The sequence below is a fragment of the Hirundo rustica genome, chromosome 4 (genome assembly GCF_015227805.2).
Source record: "Hirundo rustica isolate bHirRus1 chromosome 4, bHirRus1.pri.v3, whole genome shotgun sequence".
Classification (NCBI taxonomy): Eukaryota; Metazoa; Chordata; class Aves; order Passeriformes; family Hirundinidae; genus Hirundo; species Hirundo rustica.
Genome location: NC_053453.1, coordinates 42598344 through 42617179, shown reverse-complemented (window position 1 = coordinate 42617179; position 18836 = coordinate 42598344). Strand labels below are relative to the sequence as shown.

General features: G+C 40.7%; 1 protein-coding gene across 1 annotated transcript; it reads right to left on the bottom strand.

The window, feature by feature from the left end:
- Window positions 1-2644: 2644 nt before the first annotated feature.
- Window positions 2645-18396, bottom strand: LOC131378536 (uncharacterized). The gene is made up of 3 exons (XM_058420327.1): window positions 15607-18396; window positions 7346-7453; window positions 2645-2758 (listed from the first exon to the last, which is right to left on the bottom strand). The coding sequence occupies exon 1, from the start codon at window positions 18231-18233 to the stop codon at window positions 16149-16151; it is 2085 nt and encodes a 694-aa protein (XP_058276310.1). The 5' UTR covers window positions 18234-18396; the 3' UTR covers window positions 2645-2758; window positions 7346-7453; window positions 15607-16148.
- Window positions 18397-18836: the final 440 nt, after the last annotated feature.

Genomic DNA, 18836 nt, shown 5'->3' with positions numbered 1-18836 from the left:
GGTTCAGTTCACTGTATCCCCAGTTTTGTAACAGTCCATCTCCTTTTGAGTCTTCTGTATTACAAGGTGTTGTATGTCAATCATCCCACCCCCCCACCTGTCTTTGTCCATCCCCTCTTCCCCCCCCCCCCCCCCCCCCCCCCCCCCCCGCCACTCTGGGGCAGCCTGTCTATCACTTTGGGACTCCTCCCAAGATTGGGAAATTCCCAGGGAAGGCATCGAGTGATAGGTCGCCCCGGTGCAAATTCCTTTGCCCTTGGTGTCAATGGTCAGAGGCTTGGAGGTGAACACTCCTTGTTGCCCCCTGAATCCCCTGATTCGTTGTCTTGTTGTAACCTCCTCTGATCCCTCCCCCACTTATAAGATCAGAGAGGGAGATTCAAACTCTCTCTGGCCTGTGGTTTGGACCAGCTGCGAACTTCCCGCAGTTGGGCCTGAAGAAACCATCTTTTAACCTGCTTAGCCGAGAGCCATCCTTTTCTTACTGCCGCTGCTGTCACGACACTGCTTGGCATCCAGGTGCTGCTGACAAGCCGAGCCCAGCAGGTAAAGATAACCTGCTTGCATATCTGGACTGAAAACTTCCTGGTTGCTGTGCAGATCTGAGCCAGCCAAAGGCCAGAGTCCGCCCGGTGCGGAAGGAGCACAGCCACATGTTTGGACCAGATCCCCTACAGTTTAAAATCCCTAAGCTATGAGAAATATATTCAGAATGCATGTCAAGGAATGTTCAGGTCCTTTCCTTGTAAATTATTTTACCTGTAGGTTTTCCGATAACCTAGGCTAAATGATAAAACGCTTAATGACATCATTCTGCCTAGCACTAGACTCTTCAAATATTTTTGATTATTATTCATTCATTATAAACATTATTTTTCAGGGAAACAACAACCCAAAGGTACTCAATGTCACTTACACAAGGTAAGCCAAAAGTCAAGACTCAGTAATAAATTCGGGTGTCGACCAAAATTTTGTCTATATGAACCCAAGTGATGAGACTTATTTAAGGATATGAAGTTACAGAAACAGAAATGCAGGAAGAGACTACCTGTCATAGAGCAAGTGCATTTGTCACAACCCTTTTTGTTATATTTCTTTGTATGGAATTGATACTTTTATGTTCATATCCCTGTATGCTCATTCATATGCTTATGTATATATGTAGGTCTGCACCTGTTGTTATCCGCTTTAATTTGGTACCAGTGAAATTACTTCAGCCTCCTGGTGCTAAACTGTGCAGAACTTTTCTAACTATTGGACTTATTACAGCCATATTCTCTTTTCCTCTTTTGATGAATTTCCCAATTATGGGATAACATGAAGCAGGGAAAATGTTAAAAAATTAAAATTTATTAAATTAAAATATTAAAATCAAAGCATTATAGGCTCCCTCTTTGCTGCTCTGCAAATAATCATGAGAGTAACATTGATATGAGATATACAAAGATTCACAGAATTAAACTGCATAATATTGTGGCACTGAGTTAGTGTGGAGAAGGGAAAAAAAGCCATAATAATTCAGTTTCAAATCAGTATCTCACTTTCACTCTAACCACCCTTTTGAGTCTAACTGGCTGGATGTGCAGCATGCAAATTTCTCTTACAAGTGATTTCCAGTAATGATGGGACCAAGAAAGCAAGCCTCATGAGAAATTTATAAAGTAATGCAAGTCTTTTCATATCACAAATATTTAGCTTTGATGTAAAATAATGTTGTCTATTTTTTTTCCTAATTACTTACATGCTTTGAGCATTAAGCCATGTTCTTTCCATTGCTTTAATCTCTGCATTTAATGAAGAACTGTGTTTAATAGCTAAAAATATGCATGTTTAATTATGTTTTAGGCATTTTTTTCCTGGTGGAAATTGACTTTTGAGTGAGGTTTCCAATAAATATGAAGAGAAGAATTAGCTATTTCAGAATAGGATCCAGAAAGAAAAAGACACACGTAAAGGGCAAGCCTGCATAGCACACTGAGGAAGAGTATATTTGAAATAGTGGTTTGCTGAAGAACAGTGACTTCACAAGGGTGATTACTTTTCAAAAGGTCCAGGTGAGTATATATAAATGGTTGCAGAAAACTCTATTCAGTCCTTTATATGGCTGTGGGGTTTACTGTTCATTAGAAGAAAGAGAAGGGGGGAGAGAGTGGTAGGGAAAGAAAGAGAAAGAAGAAAGATTGAAAGGTGGTGTTTTACATGTATTTTAGAAAGTGTGCCCTAGTTGGGTCCAAAATTATTCTTGATACAAGAGTTTTAAAGCCATAAAGATTCATTATGAGGCAGCAAGGCCATACATTCATTGAACAATGATTAATATACATGGTTAGATCCCATTTTGCAGTCCCTGTCCTGTGTCAGCACTGAAATTTATGAGACAAGTGAAAGAGGGATTTGGTGCCATAAACTGATGGTCAGGACTTGAAGAGTGCTAGAGGATTTTTTGGGTCCATTCTCCAAAGGCTGTTTCTGTACTTTAAATCAAACACAAAACAGACTTGCTTTGCTCAGATGAAGAACTCTTAAATTCATCTGTCTTCTGTTTTTAACCCTTGGAAGTAAAATGCAGCCAGGATATGCCAAGAGCACCCCTTCACATAATTGCTTTGCTTCTGTTCCCTTAAATAAGCTACATCTTAGTTCTTACATGACTCTCCTGGGAGGTAAGTTATGTCAGTCTGGATCTCTCAGGTGAAGGAGAGAACTTGATCCGGAGTGTCTCTTTCCTGGTTGAATGTTTATATCCCCTCAGCTGCATCTGGAAAGAAAGCAGCCACAACATTTATATGAGGTTGTGTCAGCCTGTGTCAGACTCTACAGAAGCCTGGGAGAGAAATGCCTTTTTTTCACATTTGCATCAGGTTTAGGCAGGAGATAAGGATCTCCTGGGTCTGGGGAAGCCCTGGGGATTCACTGAAACAAAATTTTAAGAGTTTAAAGAACATTAAAATCAACCAGGGAGAAACCAACTGATCTTAACAACCATCAGGTTTAAACATCCTTGAATAGGGAGTATAAGGAGAATTTTTTTGGCTTAGGTCTTGGGTTTGGCTTCCCGAGATTCAGGTGGTTTTAGAGTCTTTTTGCCTTCTGCAAAGCCCTGAGTTGGATGCAAGAAAGAAACAGAGTCTTCAGGTTTTGATTTTCAAGGTTGCGTGCTTTGTTTATTGTTTCTTATCTTACAATTCTCTCAGTGCCCAGCTAAGATCTGTGCAGCTGCTTGGGCATCTGACAACTCCCCCAGCACTGGGCTGTCGCTGCCTCTTATATTAATTGTTACGTACTCTTTATTTATCATTATTTGCCAATACCTATCACTTATACTAAACAGATCATCTCTACTTTGACCCAATCTCCTTAAACTACTTTCTGCCACCGTCACTGCAGAAAATGGAGTGAATGAAGAAGAAAGAAGAAGCAAGAGACAACGCCCCAAATCCTCCATCTTGCTCCCATTCACTTCCATACTAAGAAACCCAAAATGATGATTTTCCACCTGTGATAAGCTAAACTACTATCTTTCACACTCTGTGGCCTGTAATTCATCTTGCAATGTAGGAAGCCTCTCCCATGGACTGAGATCAAAGCCAGTGTCTTCCTGGGCTCTGTGCCAGGGTTCCAGACACCCCTGTCCAGGTCCCAGACCCCTCTGCCCAGGTCTCTAACCTTCCAGGGCAACCAAAGGAATGCCCTGGACTCCGACACTTAGGCATCTCAGATCTGCGTGCTTAGATAGTCTACTACACCTAATAGAAAGATCCCGTTGCGGACTGATTCAGGTTGTTGAATACTTGTGCGGTGTAATGTAATGTAGATACCATTAGTTTCTAGGATTTGCATTTAATTCTGTTCTTGCAAAAGATATTTCTGTCAAAAAAGGGCATTTCCTCAAGGAATATTTCCATTTTAGAATAAAATATATAAGTCTAACAAAGAATTGGTTACTATTAGAAATGTGGCTCAGATGAATAAAAATACTAAAGTTGCTACAATAGAATGCTTCAGAGAAATTTACTTAAAGTGCCTTATCCATTAGACATCCGAGTGATTTTTCTTTTCTTGCTGTTTGAACACAGTCTATAATTAATTGCTGTAATATATACTTACTGGCATATACTCATAAGAACTGCAAAGGTGTAGGGTTAAGTATTTCTGTCAAATAGATAAATTTATATTTATATTTATATAAACATTTGTATATATAAGATATAATTCTGTTTGTAGCGTAATAAGTAAATTTTTGCTCAAGCATGAGGTTATGAGCAGAAAAGGAATTGAATTTCTGCAGACATTTAGCAATCTTACTTTTGTGTTTAGAAAACTAAGTAAACAATATGAAATTAAATTTTAAAACTATTTATAAATAATAAATACCTTACACAGACATCCAAAAATATTTTGAACGACTGACGGTAATATGTTATCAAAAATGTAACTTTTAAAACAGATTTAGAAATTCAATTATGAGAGAAAAAATTGAAACACTGAAACATGCAACATGGAAAAAAATTCCAATATTTATGACTGCCCTGTCTTGTTATATTGCAAAAGATGCCTCATAAAAATATAGTGCATAGAATTTTCTGATATATCAATATTCTACTTTGAGATTTTTAACTTGCTGCATATGTAACACTTCTGAAGACCTACTGGATTTAAAGTGAATGAAAAATGAAATAGATGATTTTGAGTTTCTGGAATATGCCTAGATCATGCCATTGTGTCAAGCTGCAGATGTATGGCATGCACAGTGGGCTAATGCACATTTATTATTTGAATAATAATATATCAATATTATATCTGAATAATATTATATCAGTGATAATTGATTTGAAGACTATGAGCACTGCTTCTCTGCATTGTTCTTTTTTTATCATCATTTCAGTGCCTGAGGATAAAAGGGCACTGAAAAATTAATAAATCTTACAGTTCCTTCTTAAAGCTTATACTTCATTCTTTAACTTCTTTACTAAATATATGATGATTTCTCTGTTAAATATCTTGGTCATTCTTTTTTCTTACATTATGGTGTAGTAGTCAAAGAGAAAAAATAACCAAAACCCTAGCTAATGTTTCTAAAGTTAGATAAGTACACCTGCTTCACTTTTTTTTTTTTTTTAAAGTAAATCATTATTGTAAGTAAGTCTAGAAAATTAACTAGAACTTCTGCTCATAGGGCTGTTTTGTTTTGTCTTTTTTAATACCTGTCACCTTTTTCACCAGAATTATCAATCCACTATATTACTGTGACACGTAGGGAAATTCTTCTGCTGTTGATAGCAATATTTCCACGGCTGCCTCTCAAAGGTGAGCTTTCCCTGCTGCTGGGTGGTGTCACACACCAGAGCCATCACATGCCTCCCTGCTGCTCCGGGCAACAGTGCGCCAGGCAAGAGCTCACTGCGCCTCATGTGGCTGGCTTTGACATTCCATAGATTTAGATGGCCTCTCCTTGAATTGCTGAAGCCTATGTTGTGAACACATGATCTCCCAAGAACTGTGCCAGTGCCAGTCAAAAATAAAATATTTTCCTTGTTCACATGATGTACTTGCTTAGGAACCACATCAAATACGCCTGACTTTTTCTGCTAAAAGGAAAGGGTAACCAAACAAAATTTATTGTCTGGCTTTGAATGTATTTATTCATGCTGTGAAGGTATCTCATTTTCGTTTCATCATCAAATTATATTTTTTGAGTTTTCACTTCAAAATTGCAGCCAGCTGAACACCAGTTATTAGGCAATGGTGTTATTGGTTGGGGAACACTAAGTTATGCCTCTCCGCTATCCTCTTTGCCTCATGTCACAAGTGAAAATTAATTTATTGGTGTTATTTTCCTGTAACTGGCTACAGATCTGTCCGGTTGTGTCCCCGCTCCGGGTGGGAGCTGACCCCCAGCTAGCTCAGGTCAACACAGACACAAAGTTTCCAGTTCGTTTTGGCTTCTCGGCTTAGCAGCTGGACCCAAAGGTGACAGTCAACAGCAGCAGAAGAGAAAAGGCTGGCTCTCAGCTTAGCAGGTTAAAAGATGTTTATTAGCAGAGATCTCCAAGCTCCGAGGCGAGCGGCTGAGAGCTTCCAGGCTGAGAACCCAGTGGCTGAGAGAGCCTCTTCCTCCCTCCTACCCCTTATAAGAGGCGGAGGGTCCCAGGGAGGATACAAAAGACAACATATCAGGGGATTCAGGAGGTAACAAGGTGTGCCCACCCCCAAGCTTCAGACCACTAAAATCCAGAGCTAAAGGAATTTCCCCCAGGCTACCTATCACCTGAAGCCCTCTCCCGGAGATTTCACAATCTGGGAGGGACCCCGGGAGTGATAGACAAGCTGCCCCAGAGAGGGGGGTTGGGGCAGAGGGGATGTTACATGTCATGTGAGGTATGGGATGATTGACACAAAACACCTTATTATACAGACAACACAAAAGGGATACAGAATTGGGGATACAGTGAAACGAACCATAACATAAACTTCTTACAAAAATCTAATAAAAGAGTTCTGCACCACCACACAGATCCACATTGTCATAGTCTGCATGACTGTCAGAGTTCACTCAGTGCCGGCTTAGTTCTGGAATAGAAAGGGTGGGGGGGGGGAAGCTTTGCAAGTCAAACATGCTGTGTGTTGGCAGAAGTACAAGACCCAGTTCTGAGATGAACTTCTGTCACCACCATGAAAATTACAGGGAGTTTTGTTGGAAAGAAATCTGGTTTTCAGATTTACATCCTTGTGTTCCACACAAAGGCAGAAGCACAGGAGTAAAATCCAGAAATCTGATATATGCAGTAAATATTTATATTTACTGTTTGAGTTGGTTACAGATTTTATTAAAAATATAAATTTAAAACCCCAGATTTTATTTGCTAATACTGGCTCAGTTGAAACGCTTTATTCAAAATATCTTCTGGTTCACTGTCTTTTAGCAAATCTAGTGACACTCAAAGACATCCTAGCAGGTGACTTCTGTTGTGGGGGTCCCAGAAGATCTGGTTCTCCTTGTGGAGGGCAAAAGGGTCTGACCCATATTAGGGATGGGGGCTGCTGGCAGCTGGGTTTATGTGGTCTCAATTAGGAGACTAAACACAGATTCCAGAATGCAGAAAACCTGTAGAAAAATACAGAAACTAGAAGGATTTTTTTTTTTTTTTTTTGAGTGAATACTAAATATATTTTAAGTCCTGCTCTCATTTCAAGAAGTGAGAGCATGGTCTGAATGTGATATCCTGCTTTTCAAGAAGTGCTTGTCAAAACAGCTAAACATCTCATCACAAATCATCACACTTAATAATCAGCATAAAATAACCCCTTACTCCCAGTCTTTTCAAAATACCTTATATATACTTACCTGGGGAAAAGAAATGTATAAAAAGGATTTCTCTTTCTTTCACTTCAATAGCATGTGGGAAATTGTTAAATAGTTGCAGAGTCTCTGAATTATGCCGTAAGCCCAGATCTGGAAAACAAAGAAACAAGAGTCACCGATTAAAATAATTGCTCTCCAAAATACAGAAAATCTGTTGGTTAAATCTGGGTAATTTTAATTATTCCTGCTGCATGCCAGGGCATGTGAAAGCTATTTCTCTCCATTATACTTACAGTTCACTCAGTAAATTTCCAATAAAAAGAGAACACAATGTAGAAAGTAAATCTACTGTCCATAACTAACCACACATCATGAACTTTACATTCAGAAGCACATTTTGTAGTGATCTTTCATGTTTTATTTCATGCAAGACATTCCATTTCTCTATCAAGATGCTCTTTTGATAAAGAAGTGAGTTAAATACTTTCCAGAGCCCTTAGAATGCAATTTTATTAACCAGTTAAAGAAATCGGCTAGACTCTAGGAAAGGCAGAATGATATTTTTGTTCTCTATTTATACAACTGAAATTTTCCAGTGTTAAAATAATTTCACAGAATCACAGAATGTGTAAGGTTGGAAGGCAACACAGGGGGTCATGTGGTCCAACCTCCTTGTTCAAGCAGGGTCATCCCAAAGCACATGGCACAGGGTTGTGTTCAGACTGTTCTCCAGTGAGGGAGACTCCACAACATCTCTGGACAATCTGTTCCAGTGCTCAGTCCCCTGGACAGTAAAGAAGTTCTTCCTCATATTCAGGAACTTTTTGTGAATCAGTTACTGCCCATTGACTCTCTTCTTCTTACTTGCTACCAGTGAGCAGAGCCTGGAAACATCCTCTGATGTCTCCCTTTAGACACCTAAAGAGATTGATGAGGTCCCCTCTAAGTCATCTCTTCTTGTGGCTGAACAGGCCCAGCTCCTTCTGCCTTTTCTCATAGGAGAGAAGCTCCATTCATTCCCTAAATCACTTACATAGCCCTCTGCTGGACCTACTCCAGGAGCTCCATTGTCTTTCTTGTCCTGAGGAGCTCAGACCTGGACATAGCACTCCAGATGTGCCTCACCAGGGCTGAGTAGTGGGACAGGATCTTGTCCCGTCATCTGCTGGTGCTCTTCTTCCAAATGAACTCTAGGATACCATTGGACCACCAGGACACTGCTGGCTCATGGAGTGTTTGCTGTCCACCAGGACCCCCAGGTCCCTCTCTGCAGAGCAGCTTTCCAGCACGGCAAGTCAGCCCCCAATCTGTGCTGGTTCATGGGGTTATTGCTTCCAAGACAAGATGCTGCATTTGTCTTTGCTGAATTTTAGAAGATTCTGTCCATCTTGCTAGCCTGTTTGGGCCCTTCTGAAGGGTGGTGCAGCCCTCTGGGGTATCGGCCACCCCTCCCAGCTTTCTGTTGCCAGCAAACTTGCTGAGGAGCCACCTACCCTTCATCAGTTATGTGAATATGTTGTGGAAATTGCATGTTTTATGAGCAGTTATAGAGAAGAATTTGTCCAAGTTGCTATTATTTTGTGCTTACTGTAGTGAACTGTACTTTCTTTCTTGCCTGGATGGATCATAGGGGAAGGTACAGTCATTGATTTACCTAGATCCTCTCTACATATGATCGGGAAATATGGATTATGTGTGCACAACCTACAGGACATAAACTTGTAGTAAAAGCTACTAACTACAAAACAGGAGTCCCAAGTTAAATCTTGGTGCAATGATTTCAAATGAGGACATAAGCCTGTATTTCTTCCATCTCAGTATCTTATGGGCAGTATCCTTCTCAAAACAGGTTATGTATGTTGCCTGAGAAACTGGGGAACTGGCTTTATAATCTAAATCAGAAATAACAGAATTACAAGCCCTGAACCTATCACAAAGACAAGAGTCATAATTATAAAATGCTTCCTTATTAAGAGCGAGGAAAATATTCATTATAACCCCCCCCGCATCCCTATTCCCTACCCCCCACATCCCTATTCCACACCCCGCCCCCCCCCCCCCCCCCCCCCTCAATTCTCCCCAAATACATATTTCATTCTTTCTGGAATCATGAAATGTGCTGCAATCTGGAAATACTGTTGCTGGAGGCAAAGCGTTGATACATTCTTGAACTTGTTAGGAAGCTGAGCAATGCAACGTCTTGAATAGGGAATGGGAAGTGATAGGGACCTGATGGATGAATTAGAGGTAATGTAGTGACTAATCTAATGAGGAACTGCCTGTCCCATCCCATCTAGCTGGAGCTCTGCCCTGACCCCAGCTGCAACCACAGATATAATGTTTTATACCAATGCAGCCTGGAGATGGCAAGCATGTGGCAGTGGTAAAGATTTTCAAATGATTGTGTTATCTCCTTAATAAAAGCCCATGGGAAAGCAAATGAAGTATTTTCACCCCAATTACAAAAATCCTAATTTTGATATCTGCAATGGATACTTGCTGTGTTCCAAAGTAATGAGTTCACTGTAGTTCTAAGAGTTTTTATGTTCAAAGTTAAAATAAAGCATATATACCATCTTACAGTATAAGGATAAAGTAAAAGTGTAGAATTACCCTTTTTTTCAAAACCCCATTCTGGGGTTAATAAAATACTAAGAGTTGCAGACTGATAGCAATGTGAGAGAGTGAACACAAACAAAACATTAGTCATAATTAAATTAAAACTACCCTACGAGTACTACCAATTAGAAAATTGTGTGCAAGAAAGAGGGAAAAAAAAAGAAAAGAAATAGAGAAAAAAAGGCAGAAAAAAGAGTGATTTTTGATAAAGATGAAAATGGGTATGTATGACATCCTACTACATGAGATGGTCATTTGGTAATAGCTGAAAATATTAATTGCTCAGGTTACAGTCACCTATTGGCATTACCTGAATATTCTGTTCAGCTGTTTGTCCCAAGAAAAATTAGCATCTATGAGAAAAAAACCAAAACAAATGAAACTTTGCAAATATACAGATTAATAAATTGTATTTTCACTTGTAGTGTTTTAATCAAAATGAGCTCAATTGTGACATATTGCTAGATATTTTGCTTTCAACTCTGACAGAACTAAGATATGAACTTATTTTTCTGTACATTCCTTTTATTTGGTGTTGTATTTATTTTGATCCAAATCCACTATCTTCTGTTTCATTTTATGGTGAATTTAAGATTCTTTATAAGCAAGAGAAAGGGAAATCCTTGAGACTTCTAATTTCAACTTGTGATCATTATATAAACAGACTAGAAGCCAGACATGTTTCATCCTGCCCCATAGCCAAAGAAAATCTCTTATGATTATTGATGGAGAGAGATTTAATTAGAGCACAGTTTCACAGAGACCTGAGCATATGAGCACAGAGTGGACATGAAGTGTTGTCAGGGTCCATTTGACAGTGTTTCAACTGCCAACAGCAAGACTAGAGATCAAAGAAAAGAGTCAGAAATCCTAATCACTGTACAAAAGTCTCATTTAGATGAGGCTTGCTGGCAGACCTAGATCAGATTACCTTTGCTATTTCTAGTTATAGAAGAAAAATGAGGATTGCCTATGAATGTTTAAAGAAAAAAATACAAAGAGATTCTGAAGAAAATCCTTTAGCCAGAGAATACAAGACCTTTTTTATCTTAAATTCAAACTTACTTGAATGCTAACAATTTAAATTTTTAGAGCTTTTTAAATTTAATTTTAAATTTTAAGTCCCTTGTGAACTGGAGATCCCACTAGATTTTGCCTGTGTCCTCTAAGTCCCGAAGGCCCCAAGGAATAAATTCTTTGTTTACTAAAGCAGAGTCACTTGATAGTTGAGTTTTGGGATATAAAAAATAGGTATTTTCTTTAACTGTTGCTTTCAGTATATGTCAGCAGCAACCTATAGGTTAAGCCACTTTTGTGTAAATCTGTGCACTTTGTTAGAAGGCATGAATTTCTTTAAGGACAGGGAAGCCAAAAGAACTGTTTGCTTCAAGAGAAGGAAGAGAAAAAGAGCTGTCTCTTCCCTTCCCCTCACTTCTCTTCCCCACAGAAATGAAGGAGGGGTACACATGCACTTATTTCCTACATTCCTCTCTTTTGAGGGTCAAAAGGTCTTCTCAATAAGATGAATACATCTCTTTATTCTACACTTCTTTTCCTCTTAACCAGAGAATCTTTATCTTTGTTTGGCTAACAAAAGTTTTGGGACCCCCAGCCTGTTTTTAAAAATAATTGAATTTCCCAAAATTTAAAGTATGTTTTGAAAAATAAATCACAGTCATATTTTGGAATGTGATTACTCAGACACAGTTGTTGGTATGGAAGTGTGAGGTAAAATAAGATTCAGAACTGGGGTTTTCATTGCCTATATAAAACCTTTGGCATTAGAAGGCCCAGACCAGTAGCTTGGTTAAAGTTAGGCAAAGGCAGACATTTTGTCAGAAAAAATTGTTTCATAGAGAGCCTCTGGTGACTTTTTCACCAAGTTCTGGGAAAAAAAAAAAGTTAAAAATTCATGGGTCTCTATTTTCTCCATATTGCTCAAAGTGCAAATGATTTTTCACTACTGCTAGAGAGCTCTCTGAAGGCAACTTTGTTTGATATTATCTAATCTTATTACTGAGAGAACATAGAGCAACATTTCTTGTATACCATCTATACCGTATATCTGATACTTCCTGTGTCTCTTAACAACTACGACACCGATGCATTTCTTTTCTCCTGAGCATTTGAGTAAAATTACATGGTCATTAAACTATCTTATTCAAATCTTTTCAATAGCCCCCCTTATTATCAACTTTCTGAGTGTTTATAAAACCTTACAGTTTGCAATAGCAGAACTAATTTTTGAAGTTACATTTGAAAATTCATCATGAAATTTCAATACAACAAACTTAGTTGTTTTATGAAATAGACTCTGGAACTATTTCCAGTTAATCTGATGGGGATTTTGCTATTTGTGTTAGTGGGACTGGGATAGGACTAAAAGATATTCTTTACCCTGGGAATAATTCAGAATGCAGATTTACTAACTTATTTTCTGATAAGACCTTTGGGATTTTGCTTTTTCTTTTTACATGATCAATGTTTACTCTAACTCTCAGAAACAATCTTTTCTCTACTTTACTTGTTGTGTAAGCTATGAAAGGAAGAAGTGGGATGGAAAATTGCTGAAGAAATCTGCCAGATGAGAGGAGGGGGGATTTTCTGTAGTCACCCAGTCCAAAATTCCCATGCTTCCAAGGGCAGTAGATCGATGCCTACTCCTATTCCTGCCCTTCCATGTTTCCTTTCCTTACCATGGCATATGCATCCTCATCTTGGTCCCTCATTTCTGTAGCAATGAAATTCTTTTGCCCTCATTGAGAAGCCTTGAGACCACTCAGTTTCATAAATATTTTTGGCTTTATTCTGCATATGTTTTTTGCTTCATATTTTACAAAGTTTATGGCAAAATAACATTGTCATATAAATATATCTGAAGATTTCAAGACAGAACTGAAACATGACTCTTAGTCTGTAGTTGAGACCTGCTAATCCGGTGACAAATATCCTCTGACAGATGCATATGCACACACCACACCAGATTATAAATTAGTCTCCAAAAGGGATATTTTGTGCTTATGTCTGAGCTACTCAGGCTGTATGAGGAGACCTGACAGAAAAAGTTTATATTAGCTAAGAATTAAAAATAAATCTTTTGATTCAATTGTATTTCTTTTTTACTAACTGCAAATCTCTCCTTAAAAGAGGCAATGTAAAATATCCTAGGAGGTGTGAGTTTGGATTTGAAAACAAAGACTGTCTGGATATGTTTATCATGAGTTCTATTTAAATGTTTAGGTTATGCCTTCACTTTTTTTTTTTTTTTTTTAATGCAATAACTGATCATCAGTTGCAGAAGAAGCCTACCTGCCATCTATAGTATAAAGCCTCTCCTTTCTCCAGGATACAACCACAGGGATTTTTCTAGACTGAGGAATTGTGTCCTGCTCTTGGTCCTTCTTCCTAGGCTGTTTCATTGGATGATAAGTGCATCAGCAGAACTTAGACAGAAGTGTTCAACTATGAAGATTAGTGAGAACATAAAAACACTTCCACATTTATTTTAAATAAGAATTACGGAATCACAGAGTCACAGCTGAGTTGGAAGGGACCCACAAGATCATTAAGTCCAAACTCCCAGCCTGCACAGGACCATCCCCAAGAATCACACCATGTGCCTGAGAGTATCGTCTAAACTCTTTTTGAACTCTGTCAGGCTGGTGCTTTGACCACTTTCCCTGGGAGGCTGTTCAGTGCCCAACCACCCTCTGGGAAAAGAACTTTTTTCTAATATTCAACCTAAACCTCCCAACACAACTTCCCTCAGGTCCTGTTATTGGTCATCACAGAGAAGAGATCAGTGTCTGCCCCTCCTCCTTTTCTCCAGGAAAATAGTTCCATGGTCATGGATTAAACAGTAAGATACTGATAGAAAAGTTTTAGTTCTCTATCTTTTAAATGCAGTTCCAAAGAGTATGATTTTTTGTTCTTCATTCTCCAAGATTGCTAAAGTATCACATATGTTCAACCTTCCTGTATGACTATATAAGATAAATGCTTTAAAATGGCACAGAGGAACAAAGGAGAAAGATTAATTTGTGGTCTCTCAGAGGAATGTTGAACATCATGTGAATATCCACACTGTGGATGAAGAATTATTAAGGTGACCTTAGGAGAGTTTTTTAAAAAAAATCTGCTAAAGAATGATATTTTTCTGTGGATACACTGTCTGAGAATGTTTAACTCATTTTGTTGCAGGGAAAAAAAAATAAAAATTAAGAGAATCCAGTATGACAGAAATACTCAGCTCAAAAGACTCAAAAGGGGACAATCTATTTTTGCCCAACTTACAAACCCAAATGGTTGAAAGAAGTAATAAGCACCTTTGAATTACAGATGTTCCCTAAAAAGAGAGAGATATTGTAAGCACATGTGATAGAATAATTCATCACATTTGCTGCAAGTGCATTCTTAGTTCATCATATTATTGGAAGATGCAAACACTTATGACATTAAATAATATAATCGAAACTTAAAAATAGGAGTCTTCTAAATGACAGTAAGTGTATTTACTAAAGAATAACATACAGAGAACCACAAAATTTGGGAAAGCTATCCTGAAAACAGAAATTCAATAATTTCTGCTTCTAAGTGGTGGGCATGCCTGCTTTTACATGACAGCATCATGACCTTATTAATTTCAAGCTAACAGCACAGAGGACTGCTCTAAGTGGGTCTTGTCTCAGGTTGAAACTCACTGGCTGAGGCTCTGCTGGCAGTGACCCCGTGCAGCAGGTGAACACAATGGCGGGATATTAATTTCGCTTCTCAGGAGACTTTCCCTACGTGATTCTTGCACAGATGGTGAATGAAAGGTCTGGGACTTAGGATGGCATTTCAGTACTGAGAAACCTGCTCAGTTGGGGAATATCGCCCTCAACTCTCAAGCTGTGTTGTGCATCAAGTTCAGAATGACTGCACCATAGCATCCCCACCAAAGATATTTCATGGGCTACAAGTCGTCTCTCGTGGGGAAGGTGTATTTTGACCTGTAGGTTCTGTACTATCTACAAGCAAGGCCTCTCACTTCCCAAGAAAGTGCTCCAACTTCTTCACAGCTCGGCTACAAGTTTGGTATAGTTGCCATGTGCTTCTCTCCTGGAAAATGAGATCCCAGGTGGCTAGAGGTTCCTACTATCAACAAAGGGTTCTTTAGGGTAAAAAGGGAGTGTCCAGCTTAGCAAGATTTCTGCCTCCAGTGAACTTCACAGGGTTTATGTTTTCTCACCTAGTGATTGTCAGTTTTGCAGACTATTAGTTCAAAAGCAGGCCAGCCACTGAATCTGTGAGGGAAATAGTGCTTCACTGAAGTAACATAGCTGGAAAGGCACTCAAAGTATATTCTTGATTTTATAATTTTACACCTGCACAATATATTGGAATGCAGTGATGTCTGGAACAGACATGAGAGCTGTACTGTAACATGAAAATCTGCATACACTACACAAAAAAAAAAAAACCAAAAAACCCTGAAAAAACCAACTGTCCTGGTTTGGGACAAATTTGGGAGAAAACCCCTGTATAGGATCCCTCCAAGGAAGGAAACCCACGTGGCCCCTCCCTCCAACCGGTCCGGAAAAAAAAACCCAAAACCCTCTTTGGAGAAAAGTGGAAAAAACTATTTTACTAAACAAATGAAGTGCATACAAGTATAAAGAATGAATAATATGAAACAATGAAACCTCTCCTTCTGAAGTGAGATGGCAAATTGAGAAAGTCCTTGCCGTGGGTGTAGCTCGGCTCTCTCTCAGCGTCTCCTCAGTCCCGGTCCCTCCGGCGCTGCTGGAAAATGCCGAGGTCCAGGCCCCGGTGGGCCGCAGGTGCAGCCCCCAGTGCTCCCCTGGGTTTTCAGTCCAGAGCAGGTTTAAACAGTTCCAAGAAAAAAGGGAAAAAACAGTCCAGGGAACTTCTCTGCCCTAGCTAGCTGAAACTAACTAAAAGCAAAAAAAAGATCTCTGTCCTGCCGTCTCTCCAAGCCTCCGCCGAACACACTGTCCGCAGAAGAATGTGGAGGAGTCAGGCAGTTTTCTCAAAACAAACTCCGCGCTTCTCCTTGCTCTTAGAACCAGTCTTAAAGGCACAGGACTCAATATACAGCACAAACAGAACAGACGATTGGGGATACAGGCATCATAAAGTTACCCTAGGACATTCCACCCCTTGTATCCCCATATCGTCAATTTACTAAAACTAATATATATTCCAGCTCTACACACACATACATCTATATAAAAACAATATGCAATATACAGTTACATACAGTGGCAGTACCATTCAGCACACAGTGATAATTACACACAGTTCTCACCCAACAATCAAATCTCCCTGGGGTACACATCGTGTGGTTCCATCTTTCTGCATTACCCTCCCATGTGCAGCCTGGTCCCTGAGCAAAGACAATCCCACGGATGGGATCCTCTGTACTTGAAGCAGAATTGATCCAAACTGTCTTCCCTAACAAACCTCTTACATGTACTACTGGGACTTTCTCTCCATCTACTGTATGTAGGGACTCAGACTGGGCAGGGCCTGCTCTGTTGGTGGAACCTCGGGTGTTAACTAACCAGGTGGCCTTTGCTAGATGCTGCTCCCTGTTTTTGAATGATCCCCCACCCAGTGCTTTCAGGGTGGTTTTTAGCAGTCCATTATATCTTTCTATTTTCCCTGAAGCTGGTGCATGATAGGGGATATGGTACACCCACTCAATGCCATGTTCCCTAGCCCAGTTGTTGATGAGGCTGTTCTTGAAATGAGTTCCATTGTCTGACTCAATCCTCTCAGGGGTACCATGCCTCCAAAGAACTTGTTTTTCAAGGCCTAGAATGGTGTTACGGGCCGTAGCGTGAGGCACAGGGTAGGTCTCCAGCCATCCTGTGGTGGCCTCTACCATTGTGAGCACGTAGCGCTTGCCTTGGCGGGTTTGGGGAAGGGTGATGTAGTCAACCTGCCAGGCTTCCCCGTACTTATACTTGGACCATCGCCCGCCATACCATAGCGGCTTCACCCGCTTGGCCTGCTTGATGGCAGCACACGTCTCACAGTCATGGATAACCTGAGAAATACTGTCCATGGTTAGATCCACCCCTCGGTCTCGGGCCCACTTATAGGTGGCATCTCTGCCCTGATGGCCTGAGGCATCATGGGCCCATCGAGCTAGAAACAACTCTCCTTTGTGTTGCCAGTCCAAGTCTATCTTTGACACCTCTATCTTTGCAGCTTGATCTACCTGCTCGTTGTTTTGGTGCTCCTCATTAGCCTGACTCTTGGGGACATGGGCATCTACATGACGGACTTTGACAGGTAGCTTCTCTACCCGAGTGGCAATGTCCTTCCACTCATCTGCAGCCCAGATTGGTTTTCCCCTACGCTGCCAGTTGGCCTTTTTCCACTTCTCCAGCCATCCCCACAGAGCATTGGCTACCATCCACGAATCAGTGTAGAGGTAGAGCTTTGGCCATTTCTCTCTTTCAGCAATGTCCAGAGCCAGTTGAACAGCTTTGAGCTCAGCGAGTTGGCTTGACCCACCTTCTCCTTCAGTGGCTTGTTGCTGTTCAGGGCCCCAGTGGAAATCGTTCTTCTTGCGGGTGACCAGGTAGAGAGGGCTCACAATCTGGCTGTACTCAGGAATGTGCATCCTCCAGAAACCTATGGCGCCTAGGAAAGCTTGTGTTTCCCTTTTGTTGGTTGGTGGACACATTGCTGTGATCTTGTTGATGACTTCAGTGGGAATCTGACGCCTTCCATCGTGCCACTTTACTCCCAGAAACTGGATCTCTCGGGCAGGTCCCTTAACTTTGCTCTTCTTGATAGCAAAGCCAGCCTTCAGGAGAATCTGGATGATCTTCTCTCCCTTCTCAAACACTTCCATTGCTGTGTTTCCCCACACAATGATGTCATCGATGTACTGTAAATGTTCCGGAGCCTCACCCTTTTCCAGTGCAGCCTGGATCAGTCCATGGCAGATGGTGGGGCTGTGTTTCCACCCCTGGGGCAGTCGGTTCCAGGTGTACTGCACGCCCCTCCAGGTGAAAGCAAACTGAGGCCTGCATTCTGCAGCCAGAGGGATGGAGAAAAATGCATTAGCAATGTCAATTGTGGCGTACCACTTTGCTGCCTTGGACTCCAGCTCGTACTGGAGTTCCAGCATGTCCGGCACAGCAGCGCTCAATGGTGGAGTCACTTCGTTCAAGGCACGGTAGTCCACAGTCAATCTCCATTCTCCGTCAGGCTTGCGCACAGGCCAGATGGGGCTGTTGAAGGGTGAGTGGGTTTTGCTGACCACCCCTTGTGTCTCCAGCTCACGGATCATCTTGTGGATGGGGATCACAGCATCTCGAGTTGTTCTATACTGTCGGCGATGCACTATTGAAGTGGCAATTGGCACTTGTTGCTCTTCCACCTTCAGAAGACCTACAGCAGATGGGTTTTCTGATAGTCCAGGCAAGGTATTCAACTGCTTAACACCCTCTGTCTCTACAGCTGCTATCCCGAATGCCCACCTAAATCCCTTTGGGTCTTTGAAATATCCATTTCGGAGGAAGTCTATGCCCAAAATGCATGGAGCTTCTGGGCCAGTCACAATAGGGTGTCTCTTCCACTCATTTCCAGTCAGGCTCACATCAGCTTCCACCAAAGTAAAATCTTGTGAACCCCCTGTCACCCCAGCAATGGAAACAGATTCTTCCTCCACATGTCTTGATGGGAGTAATGTGCACTGTGCACCAGTGTCAACTAAGGCCTCATATTTTTGTGGTTCTGACGTGCCAGGCCAACGAATCCACACAGTCCAAAAAACACGGTTTTCCCTAGCCTCTATCTGGCTAGAGGCAGGGCCCCTCTAAGCCTGATTATCCTTATTTCCCTGGGTAACCGGAGCTGCTTCCTTCTTGCTAGAATTTCCTCTCACAGTCTT

Bases quoted from the DNA above. Each gene is read 5' to 3' on its own strand.
- LOC131378536 (XM_058420327.1), bottom strand. From the start codon at position 18,233: ATGATCCGTGAGCTGGAGACACAAGGGGTGGTCAGCAAAACCCACTCA.